Source organism: Girardinichthys multiradiatus, chromosome 14 (genome assembly GCF_021462225.1).
Source record: "Girardinichthys multiradiatus isolate DD_20200921_A chromosome 14, DD_fGirMul_XY1, whole genome shotgun sequence".
NCBI lineage: Eukaryota > Metazoa > Chordata > Actinopteri > Cyprinodontiformes > Goodeidae > Girardinichthys > Girardinichthys multiradiatus.
In genome coordinates this window covers 46095905-46123525 of record NC_061807.1, presented here as the reverse complement: position 1 = coordinate 46123525, position 27621 = coordinate 46095905, and the positions used below count along the sequence as shown (strand labels likewise).

At 43.4% G+C, this 27621-nt stretch overlaps 1 protein-coding gene across 16 annotated transcripts in view; it reads right to left on the bottom strand.

The window, feature by feature from the left end:
* The window catches only part of ablim2 (actin binding LIM protein family, member 2), a 332383-nt gene that overhangs the window by 236583 nt on the left and 68179 nt on the right, over nucleotides 1–27621 (bottom strand). For all 16 annotated transcript variants that reach the window (XR_007041374.1, XR_007041375.1, XM_047385748.1 and 13 more), the window contains one exon: nucleotides 6914–7072. Coding sequence is in view for 14 of the 16 variants with exons in the window: in XM_047385748.1 (XP_047241704.1) it covers nucleotides 6914–7072 (159 nt within the window). In the remaining 2 variants the exon portion in view is untranslated. The remainder of the gene's footprint in view (nucleotides 1–6913; nucleotides 7073–27621) is intronic.

The window sequence follows — 27621 nt, the reverse complement described above, 5'->3', positions numbered from 1 at the left end:
CATAGGTACAAACTCTTAGATTCATAGTATGTAAAAGAAGAGGCACATAAAAAACATTTCCCGTACTAGACAGTACTTTTTATTTTGTTGGGACCACAGTCATGGATTTCAACACTAAACTCCGGTACGGACTCGTTTGGAATTTCCAAAATAAAGTGCATTAACCTTCTTCCGGCAAAGACAGGAAACGGGATAACCGCAGACTTCCTGTGACGCCACTGCCCAAATAAAAGCACAGCTGTGGCTACATCCGCCCTCTTCCACTGTTCCTCTTTGCGGGACCGGGATTGGAGAGGCAGCGCACTGATGTCTCTTTGCTGGCAAAAAGACATAACTCTTCAACTGGATGCAAGAGTGTCATAAGATCACCAGTTAAGTACGAGTGAATAACTGTTTGTGTACCCAGTATTCATTCATAAAAAGGGGTAAATTTAGGTATAAGCATTGACTGACTCTCTCTCTCTGAGGCCTGCAGAAGCAAACGGTGTTCCAGAGAAGCCCCTGCAGTGACGTGGTCTCCCAGTCTGTAAGGAAGACAGCAGAGACCGCATCACCATGTTAACGTGCAGTGTGGTTGGCGGACACAACGAGCCGCAACTTCAAAACCCCTCCGCAGCTAAGGAGGTTAGCTGTAGCTAACCATTGTTCACTGTGGATACTTTCTTCAAACTTCGTCACCCGGACAACTCCTCAGCATGGTCAGAGGTTACGTTTGGGCAGAGCAGAATAATATAGAAGGGATTTAGATTGAAATGATCTAAACGTTTTTCATTTTATGAAGTTTAGTTTTGTTTGTGTTGAACTCAGCTATCTTGGTGCCAGCAGAATATCTGCAGCAAAGATCGGCCATAACGCACCGTCCGCGCTCATGCATTTTAACCCTTTTATTGAAGGTATTTTTAAAGGTGTGGGTTTGATTCTGATGCTAAGTTATCAGCTTCTTTTGTTAGCTCAACGGCTAACCGGTAAGAACACGTGCTTGCTGCTACAGAATATTTAACAGAATGGTTGTTAGTTTTCAAGCTAGTGAATAATAGTCCCTAAACATCATTTTACTAAATTTGATAACTAAGTAAACACCATTAAGCCCCATTTCTCCAGAAAGAGTTGGCTCTTTTCCAAAATACTCCCTTAATAATATTTCTTTAAATATTATTTTTATAAATAAAGGCAGCTAATTAGACACCGTTGAAAAATGGTCATTCAGAAGGTTGGTTTTATTCAGCAGATCATTATTTAAAACATTATTTTATTAAAATAATATTTTACCTGATCTTGCATTGTGAATGGTTGTCTAAACATTTGATGATTATTGCCTAACTTGGTTCCAAGACTAACTTAACTTCATTTCCAGATTCTTCAAGATATTCCTTGGTTCTCAAACATAAACATTGCATGGTAATGTTGCATTACTCTTTTGGTCATGGTTTTCAAATCATCTTTAATCAACTTGTTTATTTTGTACATAGCCCATGAGTCTTCCTTATTCTTTAATTCTGCTTGGTAGTTTAGTTGGATTGTTTTAGCTATGGGAAGAAACTTGTGCCATCAGAAACTGAATTTGAATTTCTCAGACTGAATCTGTATTTGTGTAATTTGAAATTAAATGCATTGGTTTGAAAATGAATTTCACTTAATTGAAACTGAATTTAATGGTCTGAAACTGAATTCATTTGCTCTGAAAATGTATTTTGTTGAATTGAAATTCAGTTTCACTACTTTTACTTTTAGTTCTAAAATTCAATTTCAGTTCTAAAATTCAGTTTTTTGTGTCACACATCCGGGTCCTTGAAGCCACAGATTAATCAAACACAGATTCACCGATTCACAGATGTCATTCACTATTGCTGTGTCCAAATTGAGGGGCTGCATTCTTTGAAGGACGCATTATGTCATTGTGAGGCAATGAAGTCTACAGCAACACAGGTTCCTCCAAATAGGGCAGACAAATGCATCCTTCTTTTCTCTAGATATGAAGGATGGGTCCGGTGTACCCTTCGTGGGCCACCCTATCCCATGATTCATTGCGGAGCTGGGGTCCCACCCTGGAGCCAGGCCTGGGGTCGGGACTCATCGGAGAGCCTCTGGTGGCTGGGTTGCTCCTCGTAAGACCCGGCCGGGCCAAGCCCGAACGAGACGCGAGACCATCCCCCAGTGGGCCCACCACCCGCAGGGGGAACCATGAGGGACCGGTGCAAAGAGGATTGTGCGGTGGATGAAGGTGGAGACCTCGGTCCCCGGATCCTTAGGCTGGCTCTAGGGACGTGGAATGTCACCTCGCTGGGGAGGAAGGAGCCTGAGCTTGTGCGGGAAGTCGAGAGATATCGACTAGAAATAGTTGGGCTCGCCTCCACGCACAGTGTGGGCTCTGGAACCCATCTCCTCGAGAGGGGCTGGACTCTCTTCTACTCTGGAGTGGCCTACGGGAAGAGGCGGTGGGCTGGGGTGGGTTTGCTTGTCGCCCCCCGACTCAGCCATCTCGTGTTGGGGTTTACCCCAGTGGATGAGAGGGTCTCATCCCTGCGCTTTCGGGTTGGGGAGAGGTCTCTGACTATCATTTCAGCCTACGGGCCGAGTGGTAGTGCAGAGTACCCGGCCTTCTTGGCGTCCCTGTCGGGGGTGCTGGATAGTGCCCCTCCTGGGGACTCCATTATTCTGCTGGGGGACTTCAACGCCCACGTGGGAAACGACAGTGACACCTGCAGAAGCATGATCGGGAGGAATGGCCTCCCCGATCTGAATCCGAGCGGTGTTTTGTTATTGGACTTCTGTGCTAGTCACGGATTGTCCATAATGAACACCATGTTCAAACATAAGGTTGTGCATCAGTGCACTTGGCACCAGGATACGCTAGGCAGGAGGTCAATGATCGACTTTGTTGTCGTATCATCAGACCTTCGGCCGCATGTTTTGGACACTCGGGGGAAGAGAGGGGCTGAGTTGTGCACTGATCACCACCTGGTGGTGAGTTGGATCCGCTGGGGGAGGAGAAAGCTGGACAGACTTGGCAGGCCCAAGCGCATAGTGAGGGTCTGCTGGGAACATCTGGCGGACCCCTTGGCCAGGGATGTATTCAACTCTCACCTCCGGGAGAGCTTTGACCAGATTCCGAGGGATGTTGGAGACATAGAGTCCGAGTGGACCATTTTCTCTGCATCTATTGTCGATGCTGCTACCCGTAGCTGCGGCCGTAAGGTCTGCGGTGCTTGTCCCGGCGGCAATCCCAGAACCCGGTGGTGGACACCGGCAGTAAGGGACGCTGTCAAGATGAAGAAGGAGTCCTATCGGCTGTGGTTGGCTTGTGGGACTCCTGAGGCGGCTGACGGGTACCGTGGGGCCAAGCGTGTCATGGCCCGGGCGGTGGCAGAGGCAAAAACTCGGACCTGGGAGGAGTTTGGTGAGGCCATGGAGAAGGACTACCGGTTGGCCCCGAAGCGATTCTGGCAAACCGTCCGGCGCCTCAGGGGGGGAAGCAGTGCTTCGCCAACACTGTTTACAGTGGGGGTGGGGAGCTGCTGACCTCGACTGGGGACATTATCGGCCGGTGGAAGGAATACTTCGAGGATCTCCTCAACCCTGCCATCACGCATTCCTGGTGGAAACAGAGGCTGGGGACTCGGGGTTGGACTCTTTCATCACCCAGGCTGAAGTCACCGAGGTGGTTAAAAAGCTCCGCGGTGGCAGGGCTTCGGGGTAGGATGAGATCCGCTGTGAGTACCTCAAGTCTTTGGATGTTGTGGGGCTGTCATGGGACTGCCCTTTGTCACCGGTCCTGTTCATAACTTTTATGGACAGGATTTCTAGGTGGAGCCAAGGGCCGGAGGGGGTCTGGTTTGGGGACCAGAGGATTTCGTCTCTTCTTTTTGCAGATGACGTGGTCCTGCTGGCCCCCTCTAGCCACGACCTACAGCATGCACTGGGGCGGTTTGCAGCCGAGTGTGAAGCGGCTGGGATGAAGATCAGCTCCTCCAAGTGGCCATGGTTCTCGACCGGAAAAGGGTGGCTTGTCCTCTTCAGGTTGGAGGGGAGTTCCTGCCTCAAGTGGAGGAGTTTAATTATCTTGGGGTCTTGTTCACGAGTGAGGGAAGAATGGAGCGGGAGATCGACAGACGGATCGGTGCGGCTGCCACAGTAATGGGGGTGCTGTGCCAATCCGTTGTGGTGAAGAGAGAGCTGAGCCGAAAAGCGAAGCTCTCGATTTACCGGTCGGTCTACATTCCTACCCTCACCTATGGAAATTAACTTTGGGTCATGAACGAAAGAACAAGATCTCGGATACAAGCGGCGGAAATGAGCTTCCTCCGTAGGGTGGCCGGGCACTCCCTTAGAGATAGGGTGAGGAGCTCGGCCATCCGGGAGGGGCTCGGAGTAGAGCCGCTACTTCTCCACATTGAGAGGAGCCAGTTGAGGTGGCTTGGGCATCTATACCGGATGCCTCCTGGACGCCTTCCTCGGGAGGTGTTCCAGGCACGTCCCACCGGGAGGAGGCCCAGGGGACGGCCCAGGACACGCTGGAGGGACTACGGGCTCCCCCCGGATGAGCTGGAGGAGGTGTCTGGGGAGAGGGACATCTGGGCGTCTCTGCTGAGTCTGCTGCCCCCGCGACCCGGTCCCGGATAAAGCGGAAGACGACAAGTACGAGTACGAGTATTTCTTTTATCTATGAACACAAAACTTTAACAATTTAAATGGCTGAATAATGAACAAGATTATAAAACATAAAAATAAGCCATTAGGGCTCCATTTGTTCGGCTTCACAGCTCTGTGCTTCAGGCTATCACTGTTGCTAGGCAACATAAGTTACGCTGAAGTAAAGGCAGGGGAATCGCAGACCAACATAACACCGGCCGCACCATGCTGATTTGGCATGTTTAGCTAATAGCTACAGGTAGCATAAGTGTTGCTGTTTGACCGTCATTTGTTACATGATTTCTTATAGATGGTCATTTGATTTGGTGATGGACATCCGCTGTATGCTGCACTGCTCCAACTCAAAATGCCGTAAAGGAAGTTTAACCTGATGTGAAACGTAAATTGATTAATCTGTGTTTGATTAATCTAAGGCTATCCTCAAGGACCCAGATGTGTGACACAAAAAACTGAATTTTAGAACTGAAATTGAATTTTAGAACTGAAAGTGAAAGTAGGCAAACTGAATTTTCAAACCAACAAAATACATTTTCAGTTCAAATTAATTCAGTTTCAAACCATTAAATTCAGTTTTCAAACCAATAAATTCAGTTTCAAACCAATAAATTCAGTTTCAAATCAATGCATTTAATTTCAAATTACACAAATATAGATTCAGTCTGAGAAATTCAAATTCAGTTTCTGAAGGCACAAGTTTCTTCCCATATTTAGCATGGTGAAGAGTTTGTTGATTGAAATATGTTTGACTTTGAGTTGACTTATTTTTGTTAATAAATTCTTGTATTTTAAGAAATTGTGTGAATTCATTCCATGTGTGTGCAGAGTTTATGCTGTTCAATAATGTCAGAGCTCGGCTCACACCATTCTATTTTGTCCTAATACCATCGGCTTACTGGGCTGGTATTCACAGAACAACCCTTAACAGACAGAAATATTATTTGATTAAATATTAAAATATTAATATTAAATAATATTATCAGCAAAAGCAGTACATATTTTTCCTTTTTCACTCAGAAAGTCATGGATGATTAATTAGAAGTTCATAGAAACTCTAATCAACTTACAAAGTAAAGTGGAGATTTAAATAGTCTGTGTTTGTACTTGCTGATGAAATGACTTCTCAGCACTATTATTGACTAAAGTTGTAAATAGGCTCAAAGTTGAAGAAATCTGGACTTTTATGTTTAAGCCACACTTTAACTGACAGTTATCCACAGTTATCATGTTAAAATGCATCATGGGTAATCTGCTGCTTCTTTCTGTGGTCATAAGCTCAATGATGGTGCAGTTTGCTGGCCAGGATATAGTTGAAGTTGATAAACTCCAGGAAGCTGTCGTCAATGTGAAGCTAATGTCAATGTCTGGTGCTTAGCAACTGTAATGTATGTTGAAAACAACAGTAGTCTGACATAGAGCTTATGGTGAAAGTCAGAGCAGGGAAGGGCACAAACATCAACTCCAGTCAATACCCACAGACGCACGCGCGCACACACACACACACACACACACACACACACACATATCCATGTTTTACTATCTTTATGAGGACTTTTCGGTTACTTCCATTGACTTCCATTCATTTTCCTTGATTTTTAGTGCCTAACCCTGACCCTAACACTAACCCTAACCAGTTAATACCTAACCCTAACCCTAACAATAACTCAATTCATACCCTAGTCCTAAACCTAACCCCTTTCTCAAGAACGGAATTTGAAAAAGTGAGGACCAGGAAAATGTCCTCACTTTGTCAAAATGTCCTCACTTTGCGATAAAAATACGAAAAATGGTTCTCACTCAGCACCAAGTACAAGAACACACACACACACACACACACACACACACACGCACACACGCACACACATAACTCTACACAAAACAACATCATACATGCACCACACAGCCACACACTTGTATGAAATGTTCACATTTCAGATTGTGGTCCTGGCAGCAATCCATCCTGAAACACACACTGAACAAATCTCACCACCCTAAATTATATCTTATGAAGTACTTATTTGATCAACTTATATCTGTTATCATAGATTTTTTTCTTTTTGTTGCTCAGCTTTATAATCAATATTTTTTTAAGTTAATGGAACACAAAACCCTACATAAGTATTTCTTATGATGGACCAATCAGAGATTTAAGTTCCATCACCCTAAATTGTTTCATGGTACGTGACTCAAATTCAGGTTAGCTTGGCCATTTTTTTTTTTGTGGATACAGTGTGGAGGAAAGCAGTAAGAAATAGGTGTTACATACGTTTGCAGACGAAACACTTTATGTGAAAGTGTTTGTTCTGAACTCGGAGAGCCTCCCCCTTACAGGGCTTCTCACAGTTCTGACAGGCAAGAGGGCCACCTCCTTCTTGCTTCACCTTCTGCTGCTCCAGAACAGAGAGGGCAGCCTGCTGTGGAAAGACTGCAGGAAACACAAAACACAGGAAGAGGGTTGGCTATTGTATTTAAGTGGCTATGCAGTCACACTTTGCATCAACAATACATTTGAATTCAATTAAATTCAAAAAGACTTTATTGATCCCAAAGGGAAATTAAAGACATACAACAATGGACATTGTACACCCACTCACACTCCCCATACATACTCTATACCCCCAGGTCCGGGAGCTGATACCCCATGGGGCAACCAGCCCCTGGACCCAGGGTGGAGACAGGCAGACAGGCAAGCACCCGGGGCCGGCGTCCCTCACCACGCCCCCTGAAACCACACCACAGAAGAGCCACAGAATGAAGCATTGGAGGAAGGCCACCACAGCACTCCAAGGACCAGGCACCCCACCAACCCCACACCCAAACCCCAGAGGTGCCCCAGCATGCCGGCCACCCACACTCCCGCACGGTACACCCTGCCACGCCAAGCACACATATGATTGAAATTAGATTTTTATCAAGTTAAAATGCATATGATTGAAATATGATTGAGAACTGATTATTAAAATAAAAAATTAAGCTTTAGAGTTTCTTAATCAGCTATATATGAAAAATATAATGTTACCCAGTTGTGATGTATGAACAAAAAGAAAGAAGTGATGGTGTAATAACTGTGACTAAAGTAAAAGCAGAAAGCTGAGAGTGGAATGTGTAATACTGTGTAAAGTTTAAGGTTGAGCAGATAAGATAGAGAACTGTATGCTGACTAGGAGTGACAAAAGCCAGCTGCGTGCTGACAGCGAGTCTTTTGAAGACCAACAAGCAACACAAGGAAGGAAGGAACAGGATAAAGGCCGGCTGTGTGCTGACTACTGATATCTTGAATGCCAAAAAACAACGCAAGAAAATCACTGTTACCATGACTATGTTTTGAGCAATAACGTATTTGGCAACAACAGAGAAGCCTAACAATGGGCTGACCAGTGAGACCATCCGCACTATAAAAGCAATGCCAAAAAAGAGAACTGCGGTTGTTTCCTCGCAGAAGACCAGCGAACAAGATCAGACGGAGAAAGACGCTACAGATGAAGCAGAGGACCAGAGACACAGCCCAGCTGATCAAATGCATTAAAGAGGACCAACCCGTGTGCCCTGAAAGGAATTGGGAATCTGATTTCATCTATTGCCTTTTTACCCAGACAACTGAAGTGAACTTGATCGGTGAACAACAGATTGCTCTAAGTCTCAGGCTTCTGGAAGTCTTGAAGTCTAGAAGCTACTGTCTTCTGAAACATATGACAACAGAGTTCCTTTTTGACCATCAAAACCTGAAGCATCAGTGCATGTCCACTCAGAGGAAGAAAACTGACGATTAAGTCACCTTTCTTTCAAGAAATCTGCTTGTTGTTTCATGAAGAAACATCCCCATTGGGTGCATGGATGAGCCTCTGTCTTCAAAGCCTCTCCAAACTCACTAGTTTGAGCATCAGGGAAAGACAGATTAAGTTGATTTATTCATTTCTATTATTGATGTTATTAGGTGTTGCTGAATTTGAGCTATTACTGACCCCTGCAAGAGCTTTACTAATTAAAGAAAGCATATGAAATTCTTGATAAATTGTGGAAACATTTGAGTCACCTTATTTTTTGTTTTTCGTTTTTGGTACAAAATCTTGTTGCCTGGTTCTAAGAGATTTTAGGAGGTTTTTATAGGTGGCCTTTAACAAAACTTGTGAAAACATCACCCTTGGGACTCGTCCCTTGTCACTAAAATCAACCTAACCGAAATACCAAGAGCCAGTTGTAATATTAGGGAATGAGTAGCCGTTAACAGAAGTGACTGTCAAGGAGTGAATGACTGCTGTGGGCTACACAGTTGTCCAGACCACCAGTTGAAGAAGGGCAAGACGTCTGGATGTAGGCTGTTAGAGGTTAGGCGCGTCATTTCCCAACACCAGCTTAAACAGATCTTTCAGTAAACCTGCTTAGTAAGACCTTTCAGATTTAGAGAGGTCCGGACCTGTTGGATGGAGAGCTAGATTGAGCAATCCCCTCAGAAATAGGGAAGTAGGAGGGAGTGTCAGCATCCACGGTGTCTGTGTGCAGGTCATGTGTTGTGCTGTGCAGGTCATGTGCTGTTCTGTGCTTTTCTGTTTTCTCCATTTTAGGGTGTGACGGGCAGGTACTTCGGCACAGGTGTTCCTCATCTGGCAGCAATCAGCTGTGCTTATTTAGGGAGTGGAGAGCCAGAGGAAGGCATCAGCCCATTGTTGTTCACTCAGTGATCCTACCTTGTCGGATTTTTTCATGGAGCTATCTGCACCAGCCTTTTCGAGTCATTTCTGAAGAAGTGTGGATACTCAAAGACGCAACGCTTTCGACTCATAGCATACACCAGCATACACCTGCCTGTCCACCCTCCAAAGTTCCCCTCAAGTCACAGCGGAGCTTCGCCGCAGAAAAGGGGATAACATCTACTGGAGATTACTGGAACAAGTCGGCTCACTGCCTGCCAACCACAGACACTGTGGAGAATGACTCCCCACTGTCTAGCTCAGCCCCAAACTCAGTAAGTCAGCCTAAAGAAATCACTAACAGCAAGATCCTTTTTTCCCTGTGTCTAGGCCCGTCTAAGTTTCTCTTTTTCCGCACGCCTAGATAAACTCCAGTCCGATCCACTGACCTAGTCCTGGTTCCTGTTCATCCTCGCACCGGGCTTTAAGAATAAACTGTTTCTAAACTTACTCTCTGCTTCTCGTGATTGTGTGATATCAGAGTCTTTAACCCACCATTATGACAGAACCGCCCATATGATTGTGCGATTGATCTTCTTCCAGGTGCCCCATTACCTTCCGGTCGTCTGTTTCGTCTGTCGGGACCCAAACGTGAATCTATGGAAAAATATATTAATGACTCCCTCAAAGCAGGTATAATTCGCCCCTCATCATCACCCATGGGAGCTGGGTTTTTCTTTGTGTCCAAGAAGGACGGGACACTTAGACCATGCATTGGCTACAGAGCCATGAATGATATCACTATGAAGAACAAGTATTCTTTACCCTTGCTTTCTTCAGCCTTTGAATCAGCTCAAGGAGCCAAGATTTTTACAAAGCTGGATCTACGAAATGCATACCACCTTGTCCGAATTAGACTAGGTGACAAATGGAAAACTGCTTTCGAAACTCCCGTGGGAGATTTTGAATATTTAGTCATGCCTTTTGGACTTACAAACGCCCCTGCAGTTTTTCAGGCGCTCGTAAATGACGTACTCAGGGATTTCATTAACGTTTATGTTTTCGTCTACTTGGATGACATCTTGATTTTTTCCCAGAATCCCACTGAACACACCGCTCATGTCAAGGCTGTTCTTCGGAGACTGCTAGAAAATCGTCTGTTAATTAAAGCTGAGAAGTGCGAATTTCATGTGTCATATTGTTGGAATAATTGAATATAGATTTATCTTATATTTTCTCCTATTCTTTAACTTGACTATTTGATCTCATAACTTTTCATGATGTATGTGTGAGTAAAGGATGTGTGAGTTTGTCTGCAGGCAAAGATCACAAATAGGAGCTGAACTAGCAGAGAAGGAAGCAGTCCAGTTGAGGAGGTCATAAAGATGAAGGCTGATTACACTCAACAAAAGGCACAACTGACCCTGCAAAGTTGGAGGAGACTGTGGGAAAGATGTTGTTAAAAGATAAAGCTGTTTATGACCTGTTTAAGATGCAGTTGTTGTTTTCCCCCATCCTTTAGAGAACAATGTTTTTGTAAACTAGGGACCCCCGAAAGACAATAAAAAGAGGAAGCGGTCGGATAGGCTTCGGAGCGGTGCAAGATCTGTAACTGAGCATATCTTGACCGTTTCTCCTCGCAAAGCAAGTAAAAGAAACTAATACTTTGTCTCTCTTTTCTTTTTGTGTTGTTATAAGTATTGTTAGGTTGGTTAAACCTGACATTAATTTGGTCCTTCGAGAGCCGGATTCCAACTACGCCTGATGGTTCCAGCGGGTTGGTAGACTCCAGGAAAAGACCGTGCGCACGGCTGTTTTCATCAGGAAGACACACAGACCCTTTCCGGGACTGGATTTCGGCCCGCCAGCTGGAGTCTGACGGCTGACAGAACTCTGAGAGAGAGAGGAGAGGACAAAGTGGTGAGTTGAATCTGGATTTAAAACAAAAGTGTGACGAATGACTGGGGGTCATTGCGTAAAGGAAACAAACCCTGTAAACCTAGGCACTAACAGGTAACAGCAGTGCGCCGGAGTTCTGCTTAAAGTATTAGTAAAAAATACTGAAAATTCCGAGGTTATAGGGGACGACAGAGTCCTCTTAAGTATTAAGAAAGTAATACTAAAATTCCGTGTTTCCAGAACGACGGAGTCTGCGTTTAAGTATTTTAAACAACAAAAAATACTAAGTAAAATCTGCGTTTAAGTATTTTAAACAACAAAAAAATACTAAGTAAAATCCGCGTTTAAATGTGTGTATGTGAGAAATGAATGGAGGATTTAAACCACCAGGTTTTACCTCATACCAAAAACAGTGGGATTGTAAGTGACAAACTTTTGTGGAAGCAAAGGCAAGAATTCTCCACTCGAAAGAGTTGAAGTGAGAATTACCACAAAAGGAGATTTTTCTGTCACCCTACTGAAGAGAAAAATCCAGTATTTAGAATACCCTAGGTATTTATATGCTGGACCAAATTTAAATCAAAACATGGGAAAAGGGGCTTGTAAAAATAAATTGAAAAACGAACTACAATGCAAAGATTGGAAGTTCATAGAAGCACAGGATCCGAGTAAATTAAAATATTTAGATAAATGGATAACCACATATCATTATGATGGTCATTTAAATTCTAAAAAATTAGTCAATCTACAGGATGCAATAATTGAAAAAACAAAGCATGACCCAAGAAAAATGGAAAAAGAAGGTTATGAGGATGTAGATTATTGGTTAAAAGTAGCTAAAAGGACAGAGGAAGGAGTAAAGAAGCGTAAGGAGGAAGAGAAAAAAAAAGGGAGAAGAAAATTGTAGGAAACAATTATTGTTTCATAGAGCAGAAAAAGTAATGAAGGATAAAAAACAAAAAAAGATAGTCAACACCTTTTTCCAGCAAGAAGAGCAGATTTATTATCAAAGCAACAGAGGAAGAGAAAAGTTTAGAGGCAGAGGACAAAACCGCAGGTGTCAGAGAGGAGGAGTGAGCAGAGGAAATTACAGACAATGCACCTCAGGGTGTTGGTGTTGTGGGAAAGGAGGACATCTGGCAAGAGACTGTCCTGATAAGAGAAAATAATGATTTAGCATGACTAGGACAGAAAACAAGTGAAATTGTTCCTAGTACATCAGATACCAATGAAAACAAAAAATCAAAAACACAGGGGCAGGATATTCTCTTAAGTTTCCAGGACCTTCTCTCCCTAGATAGTATTAAATAAAGTAACCCCTATAAAAGTCATGGTAACTTATGTTTATACAGAAAGGAAGAGTACCTCAGTTGCTGAAGTAGTGTTAGAGGAAGACACTAGGAAGCTCTGCAACATGTGGTCACCTCCACAAATATCAAGGATAAAGAACTCAAGTGGCATGATATGGGGAGAATAGTGCAGAGGGGAAAAGATGTCACAGACTGGTTTGTAACAATAATGAATACAGAACCTAGTGCATCCACAGGATTAATTAGAAAATTATTATTCTGGACAGTGACAGTGCAGGTAGGGATACATTTGCATACAAAACAACAATGAGAACTATTCCTTACTGAACAGGAGGAACAGTGTTTGAATGAAGTCCCTGATAAATTATGGTCAACAGATCCTACTGATGTGGGTTTAGTAAAGGAGCATTACCTGTTCAAATTAGAGCAAAAACAGAATACAGGCCCAGTGTAAAACAATACCCTTTGAAATATGATGCTCGTGAAGGAATAAAACCAGTAATAAAGGATTTAATAACTGCAGGGGTGATAATAAAATGTGAAGATTCACCATGTAACACCCCCATTTTTCCAGTTAAAAAAAAAACAAGCTCCATCAACAGGGAAGATAGTCAGTTCTGGTTTGCATTTACCTTTGAGGGACAAAGATATACTTATACCAGACTACCTCAAGGTTACTGTGAAAGTCCAACTATATACTTTCAGGAAATGAGTGCAAGTATGGCCAAGTTTGACCCTCCAGGAGGTAGTCAGGGTTGATTATATGTTGATGATGTGCTATTAGCCTCTCCTGATGAGGAGACTTGTAAAAATGATACAATAGCATTATTAAAACATTTAGCAGAAGAAGGACACAAAGTTAGTAAAAAGAAACTTCAGTTGTGTAAAAAGGAGGTTAAATACTTAGGTCATAATTTTAGCGCAGGGGGACGCACAATTGTTGAAGAAAGAAAGACTGCAATATTACAAGTTCTAAAACCAGTAACAAAAAAGCAAATGATGTCCTTCCTTGGACTAACTAATTATTGTAGAAACTGGGTGCCAAATTATGCAGAAATAGTAGCTCCATTAAACAAATTAATGTATGAGGAAGAGCTGAAAATGACATCTAAATTGAAATGGAGTGTAGAAGCTGAAGAAGCATTTACCAACATAAAACAAGTTCTAGTTTCCAGTACTGCTTTAGCATTACCAGATTATAGTAAACCGTTTGTTCAAATGGTAGATTGCAAGGGACATTTTATGACTTCAGTTCTGGTTCAACAACATGGAGATAAAATGAAAATAATAGCCTATTTCTTTTCAAAACTAGATAGTGTTGCGTGTGTGCAACCATATTGTGTGAGAGCTGTAATTGCAGCCTAAAATGACAGTTGCAGTGCTGCAATAGTGTTGTTTAACCTTTTAACCTTAAGAGTGTCCCATGCAGTTTCAGCATTAATACTGCAGAATTAGGAAAAAAAAAGAAGAAAAAAATTAGAAGTGATTTGCAGGATCACAAAATAGTTTATGTGAATGATTTCTCTAAAAAGATGAGAGGGAGAAGACACAAACAGGATATGCATTGGTGACAATGGATATGGTGTTAGAAAAGATGCAACTACAAAGCTCACTACAGGAGATAGAAATGTGGAAAAAACATGGAGCTGAATTAAAAGATGAAAACTATATTTGACCAGATAATAAACCTGTCCTACCAAAGAACCTATAAATGGAAGCAATATTTGAGCCATCGTGTTTCATAATGTCTCAACAGGGGGGAATAGTAGGACAGATATATTAATATTATATAACATATTGATTAAATTCTAAAAAATTCTTATTAAAAATTTTTGTAAAACATGTTTAGCATGTGTAAAACATTATCCACAAGGGAATTTAAGACAACGAAGGGGACAATTTGCAAAACTAAGATACCCTTTTCAAACAATTCATATGGATTTTATTGAGTTAAACCATAGTGAAGGGAAAAAGTTCTGTTTAGTCATTATAGATGCATTTTCTAAACGGATAGAACTACTTCCAATTAAACATTACAAGCACCTCAGGGCTAACACCCTATGAAATGTTATGTGGAAGACCATACAGATTACCACAGTTAAAAAATAAGTGGGAGTTAGATGAAGAAGCTAACCTAGTTGATTATATAAGGAGTATGTTAGAAAGCAACAGAAATAAATTTAAACTAATGAGGAATGTTCTATTTCCCAGCAGGAAAACTAACTAGTGAAACCAGGAGACTGGGTGTTAATAAGGAGTGTAAAGAAGAAGCATTGGTATTCACCTAAGTGGGAGGATCCATATTAGGTATTATTAACCACTGCCAGGGCAGTAAAATAACTGAGAGATGAACCTGGATTCACCTTACACATTGTAAAAAGATCATTTCGGTTGAAAGCTCCGTCAGGGGAAGTGATTTATAGACTGATAATAGGGTGGACCCAGACATTTAGAGGCTGGAGAGACCCGAAAGTCAATGAAGACAATTAAGACACTGGAACCATTTAGAGGAGTGAAAATTTCAGCCAAAATGATTTCTAGATGGATGAGCAATGCTTTCCGATGCTGGGTGGTTATATATATATATTTTGTTCTTATATTGATTTTGATTTTTCTGGTATTTCTGGAAACCAGTCAAGATGAATTAGAATGTAACAACATCTGTTATGAGTTATATGAAACAAGTAGCACTAAATCAAGGAAGGCAAGATAACCTAACTATGTGCAATAAACAAACTTCTTATACTTATGGTATTCAAGTGTGCGTGAAATCCAAAACCATAGTTGTGGTGCTGATCCCACTCATTAGCTTGACCAAATGAGGAAGGAAAGGGCAGGATTATAGAAGTTATAAATGGTACTTAACTAATGATAGAAGAGACACCTCATGGTCCATGATGGTAGCTGATGAAGGAAACAATTGGACACCAGAGTGGTGCACCACTGCTTATGCTAGTTATTAAAAGAAGTTGTTTAAGTTCCATAAAGCTGATAATGTAATCCAGGTAACAAAGCGAAGAGAGTGAAAATTATGTTAGGAAAGTTAACCATAGATGACTAAGTTCCAGGTTATTACAGGAGTATCAGGAACAAATAATAACTGGTTATTGATGGTGGAGCAAGCTGCTAACATGACTAAAATAGATTGTGTTGTGTGTTTGGGTTCAAGGCCTTTATTATAAATAATTCCAGCTGTGATACCACAACTCTGTGTGATGGAAGTAATGAATCAAACTAATCCTAATGAAATGTGTCAGCACAAGGATTCTGTTTTTCCTGTAATTAGAGCAGATAAGGATAAATCAGTTTTCCATAAGCGAATCACCACTGGACACTATACATGTATAAATATGTATAAATATGACAGAGAGAGGTAATAAATTGGGAAATCTCATTGCAGTATGGTGTATTACAGTTGTAAAAGTAAATAAGTGTTTTAAACTAGTCTCTAGAGGAGACATTTGGTGGTGGTTGTTTGATTGATTACCTTCAAAAGTAACAGGACTCTGTGCTTAATTACTTTATGGTTATATCCTATGTTAGTAGATGAAGTAACAGATGGACTATTTAGTGTTAAATCCACATGATTGGTGTGATAGAAAACGCAGAGCAGTAGCTTGGCAGACTAGGGAGACTCTACATACATAGATGCTATAGATGAAGATAAATTAACTGATCAAGTAGCTGCAAGATTTGAATCAAGTATCTGTTGGTGGTGTACGTTGAACAGAAACATAGACAGGATCAACTATATTCACTACAATGTACAAAAACAAGGAAATTGGACACAAAGCGGGTTTGAACTGTCCATGACTAATTGGCTTCAACTTCCCTGATGGCATTCCAGAATAGAATTGCTTTGCACATGTTGTTAGCTGAAAAAGGAGAAGTTTGTGCTATTTTCAGAGAAAAATGTTGCACATTCACACCTAACAACACTGCTGCTGGCTCATGGCAGCCTAACGAAAGCCATAGAAGGTTTGAGATCTCTAAATGGCAAAATGAAAGAGCATTATGGAGTAGACGCCTCGATGTGGGACTCCTGGCTGGATATGTTTGGGAAGTATAAAATTTTAGTATCATGAGTAATAATTTCCTTTGCAGTGTTTGCTTCAATTTTGACATTGTGTGGATATTGTTGAATGCCCTGCTTTTGTACTGTTAACCGTCTTATCACCACAGCTATTTCTCCTATGGAAAGCAGAGTTACACAACTCTATCCGTTATTTAAACATCAGGATGATGAAGATGATGAGGATGGTATTGACCACTTTTCTGACCTGTACGCAGATCCATTTCTATATGATTCTGTGATTTAAATGTCAGTAAGTACCTCTTGTCTTTGTACTCATGAAAATAATCTTAGTTAAAAAAATCTGACAGAAGTGGCTGTTAAGTGATATGAGAATATGAGCAGATATAACATATACAGGGGGAAATGTTGGAATAATTGAATATAGATTTATCTTATATTTTCTCCTATTCTTTAACTTGACTATTTGATCTCATAACTTTTCATGATGTATGTGTGAGTAAAGGATGTGTGAGTTTGTCTGCAGGCAAAGATCATAAATAGGAGCTGAACTAGCAGAGAAGGAAGCAGTCCAGTTGAGGAGGTCATAAAGATGAAGGCTGATTACACTCAACAAAAGGCACAACTGACCCTGCAAAGTTGGAGGAGACTGTGGGAAAGATGTTGTTAAAAGATAAAGCTGTTTATGACCTGTTTAAGATGCAGTTGTTGTTTTCCCCCATCCTTTAGAGAACAATGTTTTTGTAAACTAGGGACCCCCGAAAGACAATAAAAAGAGGAAGCGGTCGGATAGGCTTCGGAGCGGTGCAAGATCTGTAACTGAGCATATCTTGACCGTTTCTCCTCGCAAAGCGAGTAAAAGAAACTAATACTTTGTCTCTCTTTTCTTTTTGTGTTGTTATAAGTATTGTTAAGTTGGTTAAACCTGACACATATGTAACTTTTCTTGGTTTTATTTTTGAGGGTGGACAGGTGAAGCCGGATCCCAACAAGATCTCAGCAGTGGTGGACTGGCCAGTTCCCATGGATCGCAAACAGTTGCAATGTTTTCTGGGGTTTGCACATTTCTACCGCTGTTTCATTCGGGACTATAGTATCATTGCTTCCCCACTCACAGCTCTCACCTCTACCAAGCAGCCATTCACCGGGTCCTCTGAGGCAGAAAAGGCTTTTTCTGACATCAAACAACGTTTCTCCTCCGCACCTGTTCTCAGACACCCTGATCCTAAGGAGCAGTTTGTTCTAGAGGTGGATGCCTCTGACACAGGGACTGGTGGGGTCTTGTCACAACGTTCACCCGCAGTCCGTAAACTACACCCATCCACCTTTTTCTCCAGACGTTTCTATGCAGTGGAAAGAAACCATGATGTGGGGGATCGAGAGCTGCTTGCCATAAAGATGTCCCTGGATGAGTGGAGATATTGGCTCGAAGGCACCTCTCAACCCATTATTATATAGACAGATCATAAGAATCTGGAGTATATGAGGAAGGCTAAACCCTTTAACCCAAGACAATCCCGCTGGTCATTATTTTTCTCCCGATTTAACTTTACCATTTCTTATCGTCCTGGGGCTAAGAACACTAAACCCGATGCCTTGTCCAGACAGTTTTCACCCTCTAAGGAAGAGTCCGAGCCTGCCCCTATTCTCTCTACATCATGCATAGTTGGCACATTAACATGGGGATTAGGGGATAGGATTAGAGAGGCCCAACAGATCGAGCCTGACCCATGTGGTAGTCCCCCAGGTCGTCTCTATGTACCCACCAACCTAAGGTCTCAGGTTATCTTGTGGGGGCATTCATCACGGTTTTCTGGACATCCCAGTTCAAGTCAAACCATAGCCCTCCTTTGCGGGTATTTTTGGTGGCCCACCCTTAATCGGGATGTGGTTGAGTTTGTGTCTGCATGTTCTACATGCGCCAGAAATAAGTCCTCCTATAGGCCCCCTCCCGGACTTCTTCAGCCCTTTTCAGTACCTAGTCGACCCTGGTCTCACATAGCCTTAGATTTTGTCACCGGTCTTCCTCCCTCTCAAAATAAAACGGTTATTCTGTCCATTATTGACCATTTTTCTAAGGCTTGTCATCTCCTCATGTTTTTCATTTACACGGTATCCCCTCAGAGATAATCTCTGACAGAGGTCCCCAATTAATCTCACAAGTCTGGCGAGATTTCTGCACAACTCTTGGAGCTAAGTCCAAGCTGTCTTCAGGTTTCCACCCTCAAACAAATGGTGAATGTGAGAGATTAAACCAAGAGATGGAGAACATCTTACGATGTCTGTGTAACAACAACCCAACCTCTTGGAGCAAACATCTGGTTTGGGTAGAATATGCCCACAACAATCATGTCTCCGCAGCCACTGGTCTGTCTCCTTCCTGTGGGTACCAACCCTCTCTCCTTCCTGCAAGCATCCCTGATCAGGTTCTTGCCTCTGTCCAGACCCACTTACAACAATGTAAGAGATTTTGGGACCAAACTAAATCCCCTCTCCAGCGTACTTCCACCCAAAATAAGCGTTACGCTGACAGGAGAGTTCCTGCCCCTGTATACCACCCTGGTCAGGAAGTATGGTTATCTCCTCGATACTTCCCGCTTAAGGCCTTTTCTAAGAAGCTGACACCCGTCTTCTTAGGCCCTTTCAAGGTGGACACTGTGCTCAGTCCTTCCTCAGTCCACCTAAAACTGCCCTCTCATTACAGAGTTCACCCTGTTTTTCACGTATCCCACATCAAGCTCGTCATCACCAGTCCGTTGTGCCCTGCTTCCAGACCCCTCCACCTGCCCGGGACATTGATGGTCATCCTGCCTACTCTGTCCGTAGGATAGTGGACTCTAGGCCTAGGGGGCATGGTGTACAATATCTTGTGGACTGGGAGGGTAACGGCCCAGAGAACCGCTTATGGGTGCCTCACGGCTTCATCCTGGACTCCATTCTCATCTTGGAGTTTGAAGCCTCTACTACTCCTTCCACCAGCCGGCCGCCAGGAAGCGTCCGTTGAAGGTGGGGGGAATGTCAGCTTCCACAGTGTATGTGTGCAGGTCATGTGCTGTGCTGTGCTTTTCTGTTTTCTCCATTTTAGGGTGTGACGGGCAGGTGCTTCTGCACAGGTGTTCCTCATCTGGCAGCAATCAGCTGGGCCTCTTTAGGGAGTGGAGAGCCAGAGGAAGGCGTCAGTCCGTTGTTGCCTTGTCGGGTTTTTTCATGGAGCTATGTTAGGAATTATGATTATTGATTGATTAATCCTTATCAATAATTATAATTAAAAATCATAATTTGACAAAATTGTTTTCTTAACCAAAATCCTCATTTATGAATCGAGACCAGAGATGTCTTCTGGTGTTGTAATTGTGGCTCAACGCCTTTGATAATTACAACCGTTAAATACTCAGTAATAATTAATAACTATTACCGGAGATGTCACTGTTTAATCGACCGTTTCTGCCGAAGCGTGTGGAACTTTAACCTTATCTTGACTGACGAATCACTCTTACACAAAATAAACCCAGAAACGCCTCCTCTTTATCTATGTGAATATTTATTAAATCACAGCCTGATACAATCCGTTCTTCTGATTTAATAATCCTCACCTACTCAAACATGCAAAGTTCTACACAAAAGGGGTAAAATATCTAACTAAACAAAAATAAAGCAAACCAGCAGTTATGGCAAAAATGATAATATGACAAAGGGGTGTGGTGGTGAGTGGAGGTTGGAGCGCAGCTCCACTGTAACTCAGTTATACTCAGTCATAAAATCTCCCCCAACTCTTGAGCAGACAAAGAGTTATAAAACTTTTGGCGGCAAGCTAGCAAGCAGTGAGGTTGAAGACAAAGAAAATGAGGAATTTCACCATGAGGTTATTTTAACACTCCAGTCTCACAGCGCATCTGCGCTTGCTCTCAGGTGCTCAATAACCCCGCAAAACACACAAAGCTGGGAGCGCAGCGGCCTCCAGACGTCAAACACGGCACATCAAGGTTTCAATAACAAGGTTACATGCACATATCATTCAGAACACATTAGATTCTAACTGCACTAAAAATCCCCTCTACCCTGCCCGGCTATTCCTAAGAAAGAAATAAAATTAATAAAAGGATGTGTTTTACTTTGTTGAAGTCTTCTTTCTCAGCGGCTTTGTTGAAGTCTTCTTTCTCAGCGGACTTGAGAAAGAATGGAGGGGGGAGTTGGAAGTTACTGTGCGTCCACAGTTAACTTCAGGAAAAGCGGTCAATCTTCGTCCTCTGGCCTCCTTGGCGAAAGGGAAAAATATGATCTGACCATCAAAGTCGACTTAGGATAAAACACGGTGGCGGTTCATCTCCTCGAAACTCCGTGGTTTTAGTTACGTGTTAAACTCACGTCTTCGATCGGCAGAGTGAAATTTCTGGCCTTCTTAGTCCAGAAACGTCAGTTATGAATTGTTCATTAGCTAACGAGAGAGAATAAATGAGATCCACTCGGGATTCTTCTCCAGGTGATGCTTCAGATGTTGGTAACCGGACCCGGTCTCCAGCTGAAGGCGAGTGTTCAAAATGGAGGCCCTGTTATATAGCGTCTTGTGACGTCAGACTTGGGACGCCCCGTCATGTCAGTCATAGTGTCCGACGGGATTTGTAGGAGCGGACTGTCCTGGATACAAAATGGCCGAAAACACCAGGAGGCCTGGTGGCGTCCAGCACCGTGCAAATGGTCCAATATTCAGCCAACAAGTGGTCCAACATTACCCCTAGGTTCAAAGGGTGAGATAAATCGCAGTCTTTGAAGCTACTGGGACCATTCTGTCCTTTGCTGACCAATCAGTGATCCGTGGCAAAGCAGAACAAACAAAACTGTCTCTGTGTTCCTCAAAACCTATGACTGGGCAGGATAGAGGTTAGCCTGGGCAGGACTAACTCTGACTAACTCATACCTTTCTACATTGTTCAATGAGAAAATACAGGACAATACATTCACATTGTCATTACATTCTTTCGGTCATCAGCTTTTGGTAACCCTGAGACAAAATGAAACAGCAATAAAAGATACCGTATATATGTGTGTATATATATCTATATATAAAACAAAACAAACGAAAACAAAATCATGGTTCATAGCTTATTCGTCCAACCATTTCCGTTAAGCGCTGGAACCTGGCTGTGTCATTGGCAAAGGTGGTGCTATGAACCGTGGGGGAATGAATGTGAGGGAATAAATCCTGGCCTGTAAACGCTTAACCTGCCGGTTTGCGGTATATAATCTAAAAAAAATAAATGTTTGAAACAGGTTTAGGCTTAAACCATTAGCTCTTCCAAATGATGATGGGTTTTAATATGACTCCTGTCTCTAAACTATCTAGATGTGAAAAGAGGGAGAAAAAGAATAAATGAATTGCAGTACCTAGGCTATAAGCCAGCTGTGTTTGTGGAGGTTGCAAGGTGTCTGCTGTGGTGGACTTAGTATTTTCTCTACTAAGTTCAGCAGAACTAGGCCAGTGGGTATCTGTGCCTCGGTGGGACTGTCTACAGATGAACCAATCTCCTTTAATAAGGTTTTGCATGAAATCTCTGGCAATGTGGGTGTCCATTACATCATTCTTAATCACTTTTGTGAGGTCTGCTGTGCATGCAGAGTGTTATGGAAAATTATCGTGCCAACTTAGAGTTTAAGACTGTGTCCTAGAATGGTAGTTATAGGTTTAACTGTTTCTGTTGAAGAAAGTTGTTAGTGATTAGTGCATGTTAGTGTGAGTTCATGAAACATGCACCTATTTAACTAGTCCTACGCACTGGTCTCTCCTTTCCCGGACATGGAGACAAGCTCAGTTCTTGGGGAGGAGAGTTCGATGTCGGACTTCATCTGGTTCAGCAAAACAGCAGCAGCTGGGATGACGGTGTCAACCTTTTCTGACAAGCGTCCAACCCACTTAATGAAGCTGCATGTCACAGTTAGGAGGAATTTGTTACCTCCTGTTAATTTTGGAGCTGGTTCGACCCAGTTGGTCTGAAGGTGGAACCAAGGTAATATAACCCCCCTTCGCTGAAGCGGAGGTTGACTGATTGGCTGAGATGGCTGAAACTGGCGGCAGGTTAAACATCCTTTGATGTAGACCTGGGTGTCGTGAGACGTTGGAGGCCAGTGCGCCATCTGTTGGAGGGTGTGGAGTGCGGCTTTGTAGCTCCTATGGCCCCCTACAGGAGAGTAATGGGCATAGGATAATGTGACCCCCCTTTGCTCTGTTGGAACAATGTCCACAGCATAAGAGAGCTGTTTGATGCCAATCTGCACACTGGAGGTGCACACTCTGGCTGTCTTGAGTAGATGGCATAGCCCGTCTGCTAAAAGGAGTGTGTGGCCGTGTTGTGCCTCAGTTAAAAGGGGGTATTTTTGGCACAAGCAGTCATACAGCTCTCTACTGGTTGATGAATTTCCCAGCAAGAATGCTAGTAGCCCTTCTGGTATGAACATGGTTTCCAGGTGTACACCTTCCACCACTTTAGAGTTGTAAGTGTTCACACCTGGGTTCTTTAAAGAGCCAAGCAATGCATGACTGCATCTGGGAGGAGTTTCCTGGATGGCTGGGTGCAGCTGTGTCTCATAGGTGCACATGACTGGCTCTGACGAGGGCCTGAGAGGTTCTTTGGGCTCCTCTAAGCTGGTGACCTGGTTGGTCACAAAGAGTGGTTTGCTGCTTACACCCAGTGGGTTTTGCACTTCCGCCTGGACCCAGAGTTGGTCCTGGTGGCAGACAATGAGTAGGGCCAGCCTGTCCAGCAGGTCCTGGCCACCAAGAAAAAGCTCTTTGTTTAATGTGCACATATAGATGGGGTGCACCAGAGCCATGTCTTCAAGTGTGATGTCCAGCTCCACCCAACTAGTGATGCATGATTGGTTTTGGGAGCGGCTGGTGATGCTTACATCACAAGCGTCGGCCTGAAATAGTTCAATGAAGGAGAGCATGGCTCTACTCACCTCCTCAAACATGATTGAGCACATCAGGTTGATCTCTGATCCTATTTTAGAATAGAAACTCAGTTGGAAACGTCCTCCTATCATGATCACACAGTATAGACGACGTGCATGTCCATTTTGGTTCAGTTTACCTGAGAACCTTAGAAAGATGGTTTGTGGTGCTCCTCCTGGGGAGGTCCCAAGGGGTACTTGGAGTTTCCCAAGTTTGTCTCCCCATCCGATCAGGTAGACTCTGATGGCTGTGGAGACTGGGTCCACGCCTAGTCATGCTGACGGAAAATTTGGGTCTGGTTTAACTGGAGAGTCGGCTTCCTGTTTCAAGGGTTGTGGGGGCATGGTGGCCTGACGCACCGCCTCTGTCACCATCTTATGCAAGGCTTCCTCCATCTCTTTCCCCATAATCCCTTCTGCGTGTCGGTTCCATCAGGTTTACCTTTAGGCTTCACGTGATGGTCAGGTCATCTGTTCGACCGGAAGTGGTCCGGCAACTTTGACTGTGGTTGGTATTCAGTACCACCCCCCCAGTCCAGCTGACCAAACCTACGTTGTTCCCTGAACCTGTTCTTCACATGGGTTCTGGTTGAAGGCATTTCCTGATGTTCCAACGCAAGACTGTTTCTTTCTACATGTATCCGTAAAACCCTAGCCTCGCCCTCTGGTCCCTTGGTCGGGCGAGCACGTGTTTCCCATGCCATCTGAGCATATTTGCGGATCTCTTGCATGCTCATGGCCTTGGTTCTGCAATACATAGTAACATCGTATCGCATACTTTCATGAAGGTTGTGGAGGAACAGGGATTTAAAAGCATGTTCCTCCTCAATGCCGGGCGCATTGCGTCCTTGGAAGTAAACAGCTCTCAAGCTGAATATTCTTCCCTTAAAGCTTCGCAAAGGGTTGAATAACGGTCTCGGACTGCTGGTGTCAGGCTTTACATGAAAACATGGACGCTCCAAGATGTTGTCTTCCAGATGAGCTTCAGTTTTTCCCGTGCTGATGGGCAATACAAATCTAGAAGACAGCGTTCAACTTCCCTAAGATAATCATCAATGTTTGATTCTGCATTATTAGGGTCGAAACGCTCTATGTCTTTGGCAAGGGATTCAAGCTGGCGGGTGCGCAATCCACTCTCAGGGATTGGTGCCGGCCCATCTGAGTCATCATCGGAGAGTTCACTCCGGCTGCACTCAGGGTGTATCAGTGTATGACGCCTCATCCTCGGAGGAGGCAGTGGAGGCTGCTCCCGGTACAACGGTGGGCCCTGTGCTTCCCGGACTCGGGTCCTGGGCAGCAGTTGAGGGCTGTAGGAACCACCTGAATCCCAGGGGCGGCTTTCCTGTCGTCTTGGCGGAGGTGAGGGATCGTAGAGGACCGTACTGCGAGTCAAGTTTGAAGGCTGCTCGCATCCACAGGGTCAATATATACGGCCGGGCTGCTATAGCCAAACCTTTGGTCACTCATGCCAATGCCAAACGTCGGTTTCAAAGGTACAAGGAGCGCAAATCTTGGGCTCTGGACAATGTAAAACATGTGTTGTTCTCTGATGAGTCCACCTTTACTGTTTTCCCCACATCCGGGAGAGTTACGGTGTGCGAACCCCAAAGAAGCGTACCACCCAGACTGTTGCATGCCCAGGGTGAAGCATGGGGGTGGATCAGTGATGCTTTGGGCTGCCATATCATGGCATTCCCTTGGCCCAATACTTGTGCTAGATGGGCATGTCATTGCCAAGGACTACCGAACCATTCTTGAGGACCATGTGCATCCAATGGTTCAAACATTGTATCCTGAAGGCGGTGCCGTGTATCAGGATGACAATGCACCAATACACACAGCTAGACTGGTGAAAGATTGGTTTGATGAACATGAAAGTGAAGTTGAACATCTCCCATGGCCTGCACAGTCACCAGATCTAAATATTATTGAGCCACTTTGGGGTGTTTTGGAGGAGCAAGTCAGGAAACGTTTTCCTGTACCAGTATCACGTAGTGACGTGGCCACTATCCTGCAAGAAGAATGGCTTAAAATCCCTCTGACCACTGTGCAGGACTTGTATATGTCATTCCCAAAACGAATTGATGCTGTATTGGCCGCAAAAGGAGGCCCTACACCATACTAATAAATTATTGTGGTCCAAAACCAGGTGTTTCAGTTTCATTGTCCAACCCCTGTATATATAAACAGTACAGACCAAACGTTTGGACACACCTTCTCATTCAAAGAGTTGTCTTTATTTTCATGACTATGAATATTGTAGCTTCACAATGAAGGCATCAAAACTATGAATTAACACATGTGGAATTATATACTGAACAAAAAAGTGTGAAACAACTGAAAATATGTCTTATATTCTAGGTTCTTCAAAGTAGCCACCTTTTGCTTTGATTACTGCTATGCACACTCTTGCATTCTGTTGATGAGCTTCAAGAGGTAGTCACCTGAAATGGTTTTCACTTCACAGGTATGCCCTGTCAAGTTTAATAAGTGGGATGTCAAGCCTTATAAATGGGGTTGGGACCATCAGTTGTGTTGTGCAGGAGGTGGATACAGTACACAGCTGATAGTCCTACTCAATAGACTGTTAGAATTTGAATTATGGCAAGAAAAAAGCAGCTAAGTAAAGAAAAACGAGTGGCCATCATTGTTTTAAGAAATGAAGGTGAGTCAGTCCGAACAATTGGGGAAACTTTGAAAGTGTTCCCAAGTGCAGTCGCAAAAACCATCAAGCACTACACAGAAACTGGCTCACATGAGGACCGCCCCGGGAAAGGAAGACCAAGAGTCACCTCTGCTGCGGACGATAAGTTCATCCGAGTCACCAGCCTCAGAAATCGCAGGTTAACAGCAGCTCAGATTAGAGAACAGGTCAATGTCACACAGAGTTCTAGCAACAGACACATCTCTAGAACAACTGTTAAGAGGAGACTGTGTGAATCAGGCCTTCATGGTAAAATAGCTGCTAGGGAACCACTGCTGAGGACATGCAACAAGCAGAAGAGACTTGTTTGGGCTAAAGAACACAAGGAATGGACATTAGACCAGTGGAAATCTGTGCTTTGGTCTGATGAGTCCAAAATTGAGATCTTTGGTTCCAACCACCGTGTCTTTTTGCGGCGCAGAAGAGGTGAACGGATAGACTATACATGCCTGGTTCCCACCGTGAAGCATGGAGGAGGAGGTGTGATGGTGTGGGGGTGCTTTGCTGGTGACACTGTTGGGGATATATTCAAAAGGCATACTGAACCAGCATGGCTACCACAGCATCTTGCAGCGGCATGCTATTCCATCCGGTTTGCGTTTAGTTAGACCATCATTTATTTTTCAAGAGGACAATGACCCCAAACACACCTCCAGGCTGTGTAAGGGCTATTTCACCAAGAAGGAGAGTGATGGGGTGCTGCGCCAGATGACCTGGCCTCCACAGTCACCGGACCTGAACCCAATCGAGATGGTTTGGGGTGAGCTAGACCGCAGAGTGAAGGGAAAAGGGCCAACAAGTGCTAAGCATCTCTGGGAACTCCTTCAAGACTGTTGGAAAACCATTTCAGGTGACTACCTCTTGAAGCTCATCAACAGAATGCCAAGAGTGTTCGGAGCAGTAATCAAACCAAAAGGTGGCTACTTTGAAGAACCTAGAATATAAGACATATTTTCAGTTGGTTCACACTTTTTTGTTCAGAATATAATTCCACATGTGTTAATTCATAGTTTTGATGCCTTCAGTGTGAAGCTACAATATTCATAGTCATGAAAATAAAGAAAACTCTTTGAATGAGAAGGTGTGTCCAAACCTTTGGTCTGTATTGTATATATACATACATATACATACATATATATATATATATATATATATATATATATAATATAATATTCTCATTGAATACTTTGTTCTGTACAAAGTTGAATGTGCTGACAACAAAATCACACAAAAATCATCACTGCAAATAAAATGTATTAACCAATGAAGGCCTGGATTTGGAGTCACACAAAAAATTAAAGTGGAAAAACACACTACAGGCTGATCCAACTTTGATGTAATGTCCTTAAAACAAGTCAAAATGAGGCTGAATATTGTGTGTGGCCTCCACGTGCCTGTATGACTACCCTACCACGCCTGGGCATGCTCCTGATGAGACAGCGGATGGTCTCCTGA